Raw genomic sequence first — 12219 nt, 5'->3', positions numbered from 1 at the left:
TTTAACTTTTACTTTAATAATGTAACTCAATTAGTGCAAAATTAAATTAAAAGTGTGCTTTCAGTACAAGATGGGGGTGCAGTGAATTAGTGGTTGTACAGGTCGGACCCCCAGCAATGAGCTGTTTATCAATCCCAGTCCCATACACTAGCGCTGCCGTTCACTTCAATAGGAATCTCCTGAACCCCTTTAATACAGTGTAAGGTTGTCTTGTCGGAAAAATGATGGTGGAACTCCGAACATCTTTTATTTGTCCTTGTCTATGTTGTCCCTCCAAAACCGATAGCACAAGGCTGTTTCCAGCGTCAGCCAAGCCACGGCGGGGGCCATCAGGTAGGCGGCTGTCCGGTTAATGGGGAGCCAGGCGACCACCGTAGCGGCTGCGGAGCCGGTCATCAGAATGGTTTGAAAAAATCCCTGTAATTAAAAAAAAAAAAGTCAATATAGTTTCACAGTAAATAAGCAGCAGACGACGCACGTAATATTGAAAGTGACCCCGACATTACAAATAATTAGGTTTGTCCCTAGCTGCGTGACCTGACTCCTTTCTATAGTAGCTGCGATGCTCTGCGTGTCCTGACTCCTTTCTAACTGAACCAGCAAGAACATCTTCAGCTAGACCTGCCGTATATCGGGAACACTCAGTACAAGGGCATCTCAGTAAATTAGAATATCATCAAAAAGTTAATTTATTTCAGTAATTCAATACAAAAAGGGAAACGCACATATTATATAGAGTCATTACACACAGAGGGATCTATTCCTACAGTATATATTATATAGAGTCATTACACACAGAGGGATCTATTCCTACAGTATATATTATATAGAGTCATTACACACAGAGGGATCTATTCCTATATATTATATAGAGTCATTACACACAGAGGGATCTATTCCTACAGTATATATTATATAGAGTCATTACACACAGAGGGCTCTATTCCTATATATTATATAGTCATTACACACAGAGGGATCTATTCCTATATATTATATAGTCATTACACACAGAGGGATCTATTCCTATATATTATATAGTCATTACACACAGAGGGATCTATTCCTATATATTATATAGAGTCATTACACACAGAGGAATCTATTCCTATATATTATATAGAGTCATTACACACAAAGGGGTCTATTCCTATATATTATATAGAGTCATTACACACAAAGGGGTCTATTCCTATATATTATATAGAGTCATTACACACAGAAGGATATATTCCTATATATTATATAGAGTTATTACACACAGAGGGATCTATTCCTATATATTATATAGTGTCATTAAACACAGAAAATCTATTCCTATATATTATATAGAGTCATTACACACAGAGGGATATATTCCTATATATTATATAGAGTCATTACTCACAGAGGGATCTATTCCTATATATTATATAGTGTCATTAAACACAGAGGGATCTATTCCTATACATTATATAGAGTCATTACGCACAGAGGGATCTATTCCTATATATTATATAGAGTCATTAAACACAAAGGGATCTATTCCTATATATTATATAGAGTCATTAAAAGATAATTACTTTTGGGTTTTCATTGGCTGTAAGCCATAATCATCAACATTACCAGAAATAAACACTTGAAATAGATCCTTCTGTGTGCAATGACTCTATATAATATATAGGAATAGATCCCTCTGTGTGTAATGTTTCTATATAATATATAGGAATAGATCCCTCTGTGTGTAATGACTCTATATAATATATAGGAATAGATCCCTCTGTGTGTAATAACTCTATATTATAGGAATAGATCCCTCTGTGTGTAATGACTCTATATTATATATAGGAATAGATCCCTCTCTGTGTAATGACTCTATATAATATATAGGAATAGATGCCTCTGTGTAAAATGACTCTATATAATATACAGGAATAGACCCCTCTGTGTGTAATGACTCTATATAATATATAGGAATAGATCCCTCTGTGTGTAATGACTCTATATAATACATAGGAATAGATCCCTCTGTGTGTAATAACTCTATATAACATATAGGAATATATCCCTCTGTGTGTAATGACTCTAAATAATATATAGGAATAGATGCCTCTGTGTAAAATGACTCTATATAATATATAGGAATAGATCCCTCTGTGTGTAATGACTCTATATAATATATAGCAATAGATCCCTCTGTGTGTAATGACTCTATATAATATAAGCGTTTCCCTTTTTCTAATGAATTACTGAAATAAATTAACTTTTTGATGATATTCTAATTTATCGATATACAGTAAATCTGTATATCAGAGACCCCCACAAGACCCTTGTTTTGAACATGCTCTGATCTGGCTTATGCTCCTCATTCTATTTCATCCATATACCTGGTGAAAATCTGCAGCTTCATCCCCCTCCTCCCCGTCTTCCATTACTGTAGACTGATCTTTTAGTGATTGACCATTAATTGTACATTCTGCTATGTGATCATTTCCACAGAGGAAAGTGCGTTGTGTAATTCCTTCTCTTAATCTTTCGGTGCCAGTCATCGGCCGCCATCTATAAGGGACCAGAAGCAGCGGTGCTCGAAATGTCACATTACCAGTTTGATTTTGTGGGCTCCAAAAAACACTTGACTCCACGACCAGTTCAGAGCCAGGTAAGTGGCGTAAACCCCGAGAGGCAGCGCAGCGTCTTCAGTGAATCCTCCCAACTCTTTCCAAATCAAATAAGATCCATATCTGAAAGAGAAAAGAATCAAAATAAGAAAAATGTTAAGAATAAAGTTATAAAAAGTCTTCATTCTTATGGGAACATTCTAAGAAGGAATGACGCTGTCTGATGTCTATCGCAGGTCTTAAAAGGGATTGCCACTCCTGTACTTGAATTACAGGATCCACTATTCACAATAGATGATGTCACAGCTCACCTCCTCCTCCTCTCGTACAATGCCTGATAACATCTCTATATACAGTAGATAACTCAGGATGCACCATTTACAATAGGTGATGCTACAGCTCACCTCCTCCTCCTGTCCAATAACTAACATCTCTATAGACAATAGAAAACACAGGATCTACAATTCCCAATAGGTGATGTCACAGCTCACCTCCTCCTAATGTACAATGGCTGATAACAGCTCTATATACAGTAAATAACACAGGATCCACCATTCACAATGGATGATGTCACAACTCACCTCCTCCTCTTGTGCAATAACTGATACCTATTTAGACAGTAGATAACACAGGATCCACCATTCACAATAGGTGATGTCACAGCTCACTTTCTCCTCTTGTCCATTAACTGATAAAACCTCTATAGACAGTAGATAACACAGGATCCACGATTCAAAATAGGTGGTGTCACAGCTCACCTCCTCTTGTATAATAACTGATAACACCTCTATTTACAATAGATAACACAGAATCTACCATTCACAGTAGGTGATGTCACAACTCACCTCCTCCTCCTAATGTACAATGGCTGATTACAGCTCTATATACAGTAGATAACACAGGATCCACCATTCACAATGGATGATGTCACAGCTCACCTCATCCTCCTGTACAGTGACTGATAACACCTCTATATACAGTCGATAACACAGGATCCACCATTCACAATAGGTGATGTCACAGCTCACCTCCTCCTCCTGTACAATGACTGATAACACCTCTATATAGAGTAGATAGCACAGCATCCACCATTCACAATAGGTGATGTCACAGCTCACCTCCTCCTCCTGTACAATGACTGATAACACCTCTATATAGAGTAGATAGCACAGCATCCACCATTCACAGTAGGCGATGTCACAGCTCACCTCCTCCCCTCCTGTAGTCTTTATTCCTGGTTTCATGCTTTGTCCCCCAGCCCCTGCACTGGACCTTATGTATCAGTTTTGCCTGGAGTGTTCCGTTAAGTCTTTCTTCATACACTTCCAGATCCCAAACCCGTGTCTCGTCATACTCACCCCATTGATGTATACAGAGCCGTCCATACTGGGGGAAACACCCAGTTTGGGGGGCACCAGCTCGGTTTCCGCAGTGTTGAGAACCAGACGTTGATTTGCTCTTGGGTTCCAATCTGTAATATGGTGCTCCCTACTGTGGGGAAGATGGTAAAGCCAAGAGCCGGAAGCCAGGAGGGCGGCATGGTGGGTAAGAGTCCTAAAGAAAACAGCAATTCAAAAAGTAAAACGAATAACCTTTTAGAGGCGGACACTGAGAGCCAAGGGCCCCTGTGCAAGAATTGTGTATGCCCCTCCCCCTTCCCCGAGGCAAAAAGTCACCTCTGGGACATGCAGAGCAGCGTGCCAAAGTCTACAGCGCAGCGACGTCACTGAGAAGAGGCAGCGCAGGATAATACCACACATCACATGCACATTCAGCGAACATTTAATGGACGGCTTTTATAATGGTGATGATTGTTACCAAAAAACAGATCTCTCCATACTGCCCCCCTATACTATAGTGCCCCTACCTCTCCATACTGCCCCCCTATACTCCCACCTCAACATATAGTGCCCCTACCTCTCCATACTGCCCCCCTATACTCCCACCTCAACATATAGTGCCCCTACTTCTCCATACTGCCCCCCTATACTCCCACCTCAACATATAGTGCCCCTACCTCTCCATACTGCCCCCCTATACTCCCACCTCAACATATAGTGCCCCTACCTCTCCATACTACCCCCCTATACTCCCACCTCAACATATAGTGCCCCTACCTCTCCATACTGCCCCCCTATACTCCCACCTCAACATATAGTGCCCCTACCTCTCCATACTACCCCCCTATACTCCCACCTCAACATATAGTGCCCCTACCTCTCCATACTGCCCCCCTATACTCCCACCTCAACATATAGTGCCCCTACCTCTCCATACTGCCCCCCTATACTCCCACCTCAACATATAGTGCCCCTACCTCTCCATACTGCCCCCCTATACTCCCACCTCAACATATAGTGCCCCTACCTCTCCATACTGCCCCCTATACTCCCACCACAACATATAGTGTCCCTACCTCTCCATACTGCCCCCCTATACTCCCACCTCAACATATAGTGCCCCTACCTCTCCATACTGCCCCCCTATACTCCCACCTCAACATATAGTGCCCCTACCTCTCCATACTGCCCCCCTATACTCCCACCTCAACATATAGTGCCCCTACCTCTCCATACTGCCCCCTATACTCCCACCTCAACATATAGTGCCCCTACCTCTCCATACTGCCCCCCTATACTCCCACCTCAACATATAGTGCCCCTACCTCTCCATACTGCCCCCCTATACTCCCACCTCAACATATAGTGCCCCTACCTCTCCATACTGCCCCCCTATACTCCCACCTCAACATATAGTGCCCCTACCTCTCCATACTGCCCCCCTATACTCCCACCTCAACATATAGTGCCCCTACCTCTCCATACTATCCCCCCTATACTCCCACCTCAACATATAGTGCCCCTACCTCTCCATACTGCCCCCCTATACTCCCACCTCAACATATAGTGCCCCTACCTCTCCATACTGCCCCCCTATACTCCCACCTCAACATATAGTGCCCCTACCTCTCCATACTGCCCCCCTATACTCCCACCTCAACATATAGTGCCCCTACCTCTCCATACTATCCCCCCTATACTCCCACCTCAACATATAATGCCCCTACCTCTCCATACTGCCCCCCTATACTCCCACCTCAACATATAGTGCCCCTACCTCTCCATACTGCCCCCCTATACTCCCACCTCAACATATAGTGCCCCTACCTCTCCATACTGCCCCCCTATACTCCCACCTCAACATATAGTGCCCCTACCTCTCCATACTGCCCCCTATACTCCCACCTCAACATATAGTGCCCCTACCTCTCCATACTGCCCCCCTATACTCCCACCTCAACATATAGTGCCCCTACCTCTCCATACTATCCCCCCTATACTCCCACCTCAACATATAGTGCCCCTACCTCTCCATACTGCCCCCTATACTCCCACCTCAACATATAGTGCCCCTACCTCTCCATACTGCCCCCCTATACTCCCACCTCAACATATAGTGCCCCTACCTCTCCATACTGCCCCCCTATACTCCCACCTCAACATATAGTGCCCCTACCTCTCCATACTATCCCCCCTATACTCCCACCTCAACATATAGTGCCCCTACCTCTCCATACTGCCCCCCTATACTCCCACCTCAACATATAGTGCCCCTACCTCTCCATACTGCCCCCCTATACTCCCACCTCAACATATAGTGCCCCTACCTCTCCATACTGCCCCCCTATACTCCCACCTCAACATATAGTGCCCCTACCTCTCCATACTGCCCCCTATACTCCCACCTCAACATATAGTGCCCCTACCTCTCCATACTGCCCCCCTATACTCCCACCTCAACATATAGTGCCCCTACCTCTCCATACTACCTCCCCTATACTCCCACCTCAACATATAGTGCCCCTACCTCTCCATACTATCCCCCCTATACTCCCACCTCAACATATAGTGCCCCTACCTCTCCATACTGCCCCCCTATACTCCCACCTCAACATATAATGCCCCTACCTCTCCATACTGCCCCCCTATACTCCCACCTCAACATATAGTGCCCCTACCTCTCCATACTATCCCCCCTATACTCCCACCTCAACATATAATGCCCCTACCTCTCCATACTGCCCCCCTATACTCCCACCTCAACATATAGTGCCCCTACCTCTCCATACTGCCCCCCTATACTCCCACCTCAACATATAATGCCCCTACCTCTCCATACTGCCCCCCTATACTCCCACCTCAACATATAGTGCCCCTACCTCTCCATACTATCCCCCCTATACTCCCACCTCAACATATAATGCCCCTACCTCTCCATACTGCCCCCCTATACTCCCACCTCAACATATAGTGCCCCTACCTCTCCATACTGCCCCCCTATACTCCCACCTCAACATATAGTGCCCCTACCTCTCCATACTGCCCCCCTATACTCCCACCTCAACATATAGTGCCCCTACCTCTCCATACTGCCCCCCTATACTCCCACCTCAACATATAGTGCCCCTACCTCTCCATACTATCCCCCCTATACTCCCACCTCAACATATAATGCCCCTACCTCTCCATACTGCCCCCCTATACTCCCACCTCAACATATAGTGCCCCTACCTCTCCATACTGCCCCCCTATACTCCCACCTCAACATATAGTGCCCCTACCTCTCCATACTGCCCCCCTATACTCCCACCTCAACATATAGTGCCCCTACCTCTCCATACTATCCCCCCTATACTCCCACCTCAACATATAATGCCCCTACCTCTCCATACTGCCCCCCTATACTCCCACCTCAACATATAGTGCCCCTACCTCTCCATACTGCCCCCCTATACTCCCACCTCAACATATAGTGCCCCTACCTCTCCATACTGCCCCCCTATACTCCCACCTCAACATATAGTGCCCCTACCTCTCCATACTATCCCCCCTATACTCCCACCTCAACATATAGTGCCCCTACCTCTCCATACTGCCCCCCTATACTCCCACCTCAACATATAGTGCCCCTACCTCTCCATACTGCCCCCCTATACTCCCACCTCAACATATAGTGCCCCTACCTCTCCATACTGCCCCCCTATACTCCCACCTCAACATATAGTGCCCCTACCTCTCCATACTATCCCCCCTATACTCCCACCTCAACATATAGTGACCCTACCTCTCCATACTGCCCCCCTATACTCCCACCTCAACATATAGTGCCCCTACCTCTCCATACTATCCCCCCTATACTCCCACCTCAACATATAGTGCCCCTACCTCTCCATAATGCCCCCCTATACTCCCACCTCAACATATAGTGCCCCTACCTCTCCATACTATCCCCCCTATGCTCCACTTATCCATACTGTCCCCCAAGCTCCCACTTATCTATACTGATCCCCCTATGCTCCCACCTCTACAGTGCCCCTACTTCTCCATACTATCCCCCCTTATGCTCCCACTTATCTAAACTATCCCCCTATGCTCTCACTTAGCCATACTGCCCCCTATGCTCTCACTTAGCCATACTGCTCCCTATGCTCCCACTTATCTATACTGCCCCTATGCTCTCAGTTATCCATACTAACCCCTATGCTCTCAGTTATCTATACTGCCCCCTATTCTCCCACTTATCTATACTGCCCCACTATGCTCCCACTTATCCATACTGCCCCCTATGCTCTCAGTTATCCATTCTGCCCCCCTATGCTCTCAGTTATCCATACTGCCCCCTATGCTCTCAGTTATCCATACTGCCCCCTATGCTCTCAGTTATCCATACTGCCCCCTATGCTCTAAGTTATCCATACTGCCCCTTATGTTCCCACATATCCATACTGCCCCCCTATGCTCCCCTTACCCATACTGCTCCCTATGCTCCCACTTACCCATACTGCTCCCTATGCTCCCACCTATCTATACTGCCCCCTATGCTCCCACTTATCCATACTGCCCCCTTATGCTCCCCTTACCCATACTGCTCCCTATGCTCCCACTTATCTATACTGCCCCCTATGCTCCCACTTATCTATACTGCCCCCTATGCTCTCAGTTATCCATACTGCCCCCTATGCTCGCATTTATCCATACTTCCCCCTATGCTCCCACTTATCCATACTGCCCCCTATGCTCCCACTTACCTATACTGCCCCCCTATGCTCTCAGTTATCCATTCTGCCCCCTATGCTCCCACTTTTCTATACTGCCCCCCTATGCTCTCACTTATCCCTACTGCTCCCCTATGCTCCCACTTATCTATACTGCCCCCCTATGCTCTCACTTATCTATACTGCCCCCCTATGCTCCCACTTATCTATACTGCTCCCTATGCTCCCACTTATCTATACTGCCCCCCTATGCTCCCACTTATCTATACTGCTCCCTATGCTCCCACTTATCTATACTGCTCCCTATGCTCCCACTTACCTATACTGCCTCCCTATGCTCCCACTTATCTATACTGCTCCCCTATGCTCCCACTTATCTATACTGCTCCCCTATGCTCCCACTTACCTATACTGCCCCCCTATGCTCTCAGTTATCCATTCTGCCCCCTATGCTCCCACTTTTCTATACTGCCCCCCTATGCTCTCACTTATCCCTACTGCCCCCTATGCTCCCACTTTTCTATACTGCCCCCCTATGCTCTCACTTATCTATACTGCCCCCCTATGCTCCCACTTATCTATACTGCTCCCCTATGCTCCCACTTATCTATACTGCCCCCCTATGCTCTCACTTATCTATACTGCCCCCCTATGCTCCCACTTATCTATACTGCTCCCTATGCTCCCACTTATCTATACTGCCCCCCTATGCTCCCACTTATCTATACTGCTCCCTATGCTCCCACTTATCTATACTGCTCCCTATGCTCCCACTTACCTATACTGCCTCCCTATGCTCCCACTTATCTATACTGCTCCCCTATGCTCCCACTTATCTATACTGCTCCCCTATGCTCCCACTTATCTATACTGCTCCCCTATGCTCCCACTTACCTATACTGCCCCCCTATGCTCCCACTTATCTATACTGCCCCCCTATGCTCCCACTTATCTATACTGCCCCCCTATGCTCCCACTTATCTATACTGCTCCCTATGCTCCCACTTATCTATACTGCTCCCTATGCTCCCACTTATCTATACTGCTCCCTATGCTCCCACTTATCTATACTGCCCCCCTATGCTCCCACTTATCTATACTGCTCCCCTATGCTCCCACTTACCTATACTGCCCCCCTATGCTCCCACTTATCTATACTGCCACCCCTATGCTCCCACTTATCTATACTGCCCCCCTATGCTCCCACTTATCTATACTGCTCCCTATGCTCCCACTTATCTATACTGCCCCCCTATGCTCCCACTTATCTATACTGCTCCCTATGCTCCCACTTATCTATACTGCTCCCTATGCTCTCAGTTATCCATTCTTCCCCCCTATGCTCCCACTTATCTATACTGCTCCCTATGCTCTCAGTTATCCATTCTGCCCCCCTATGCTCTCACTTATCTATACTGCCCCCCTATGCTCCCACTTATCTATACTGCTCCCCTATGCTCCCACTTATCTATACTGCTCCCCTATGCTCTCAGTTATCCATTCTGCCCCCCTATGCTCTCAGTTATCTATACTGCCCCCCTATGCTCCCACTTATCTATACTGCTCCCCTATGCTCCCACTTATCTATACTGCTCCCTATGCTCTCAGTTATCCATTCTGCCCCCCTATGCTCTCACTTATCTATACTGCCCCCCTATGCTCCCACTTATCTATACTGCTCCCTATGCTCCCACTTATCTATACTGCTCCCCTATGCTCTCACTTATCTATACTGCTCCCTATGCTCCCACTTATCTTTACTGCCCCCCTATGCTCTCACTTATCCCTACTGCCCCCTATGCTCCCACTTATCTATACTGCCCCCCCTATGCTCCCACTTATCTATACTGCCCCCTATGCTCCCACTTATCTATACTGCCCCCCTATGCTCCCACTTATCTATACTGCCCCCCTATGCTCCCACTTATCTATACTGCTCCCTATGCTCCCACTTATCTATACTGCTCCCTATGCTCTCAGTTATCCATTCTGCCCCCCTATGCTCTCACTTATCTATACTGCCCCCCTATGCTCCCACTTATCTATACTGCTCCCTATGCTCCCACTTATCTATACTGCTCCCCTATGCTCCCACTTATCTATACTGCCCCCCTATGCTCCCACTTATCTATACTGCTCCCTATGCTCCCACTTATCTATACTGCCCCCCTATGCTCCCACTTATCTATACTGCTCCCTATGCTCCCACTTATCTATACTGCTCCCTATGCTCTCAGTTATCCATTCTTGCCCCCCTATGCTCTCACTTATCTATACTGCCCCCCTATGCTCCCACTTATCTATACTGCTCCCTATGCTCCCACTTATCTATACTGCTCCCCTATGCTCCCACTTATCTATACTGCCCCCCTATGCTCCCACTTATCTATACTGCTCCCTATGCTCTGTTATCCATTCTGCCCCCCTATGCTCTCACTTATCTATACTGCTCCCTATGCTCCCACTTATCTATACTGCTCCCTATGCTCTGTTATCCATTCTGCCCCCCTATGCTCTCACTTATCTTTACTGCCCCCCTATGCTCTCACTTATCCCCTACTGCCCCCTATGCTCCCACTTATCTATACTGCTCCCTATGCTCCCACTTATCTATACTGCTCCCCTATGCTCTCAGCTTATCTATACTGCTCCCCTATGCTCCCACTTATCTATACTTCTCCCCTATGCTCTCACTTATCTATACTGCTCCCCTATGCTCTCACTTATCTTTACTGCCCCCCTATGCTCCCACTTATCTATACTGCTCCCCTATGCTCCCACTTATCCATACTGCCCCCCTATGCTCCCACTTATCTAGACTGCTCCCCTATGCTCCCACTTATCTATACTGCCCCCCTATGCTCCCACTTATCTATACTGCTCCCCTATGCTCCCACTTATCTATACTGCCCCCCTATGCTCTCACTTATCTATACTGCTCCCCTATGCTCTCACTTATCTATACTGCTCCCTATGCTCCCACTTATCTATACTGCCCCCTATGCTCTCACATTATCTATACTGCTCCCCTATGCTCCCACTTATCTATACTGCCCCCCTATGCTCTCACTTATCTATACTGCTCCCCTATGCTCCCACTATCTATACTGCCCCCTATGCTCCCACTTATCTATACTGCCCCCCTATGCTCCCACTTATCTATACTGCTCCCTATGCTCTCAGTTATCCATTCTGCCCCCCTATGCCTCTCACTTATCTATACTGGCCCCCCTATGCTCCCACTTATCTATACTGCTCCCTATGCTCCCACTTATCTATACTGCTCCCCTATGCTCCCACTTATCTATACTGCCCCCCTATGCTCCCACTTATCTATACTGCTCCCTATGCTCCCACTTATCTATACTGCTCCCCTATGCTCTGTTATCCATTCTGCTCCCCCCTATGCTCTCACTTATCTTTACTGCCCCCCTATGCTCTCACTATCCCTACTGCCCCCTATGCTCCCACTTATCTATACTGCTCCCTATGCTCCCACTTATCTATACTGCTCCCCCTATGCTCTCACTTATCTATACTGCTCCCCTATGCTCCCACTTATCTATA

The 12219-nt window shown here is 46.7% G+C and overlaps 1 protein-coding gene across 1 annotated transcript; it reads right to left on the bottom strand.

Annotated features, from left to right (window-relative positions):
* Nucleotides 1-4223, bottom strand: LOC142274306 (translocator protein-like). Its single transcript, XM_075332560.1, has 3 exons — nucleotides 3956-4223; nucleotides 2582-2720; nucleotides 1-417 (listed from the first exon to the last, which is right to left on the bottom strand). The coding sequence occupies exons 1-3, from the start codon at nucleotides 4135-4137 to the stop codon at nucleotides 247-249; spliced, it is 492 nt and encodes a 163-aa protein (XP_075188675.1). The 5' UTR covers nucleotides 4138-4223; the 3' UTR covers nucleotides 1-246.
* Nucleotides 4224-12219: the final 7996 nt, after the last annotated feature.

This window comes from Anomaloglossus baeobatrachus, unplaced genomic scaffold (genome assembly GCF_048569485.1).
Source record: "Anomaloglossus baeobatrachus isolate aAnoBae1 unplaced genomic scaffold, aAnoBae1.hap1 Scaffold_3727, whole genome shotgun sequence".
NCBI lineage: Eukaryota > Metazoa > Chordata > Amphibia > Anura > Aromobatidae > Anomaloglossus > Anomaloglossus baeobatrachus.
The sequence above is the reverse complement of the archived record's forward strand: the minus strand, read 5'-3'. Positions and strand labels throughout refer to the sequence as shown.

Bases quoted from the DNA above. Each gene is read 5' to 3' on its own strand.
- LOC142274306 (XM_075332560.1), bottom strand. From the start codon at position 4,137: ATGCCGCCCTCCTGGCTTCCGGCTCTTGGCTTTACCATCTTCCCCACA. The intron at 2,721-3,955 runs GTGAGTATGACG...TTTCTCTTTCAG, and splicing joins GCTCTGTATACATCAATGGG to ATATGGATCTTATTTGATTT. The intron at 418-2,581 runs GTAATGTGACAT...TTTTAATTACAG, and splicing joins GAGCCCACAAAATCAAACTG to GGATTTTTTCAAACCATTCT.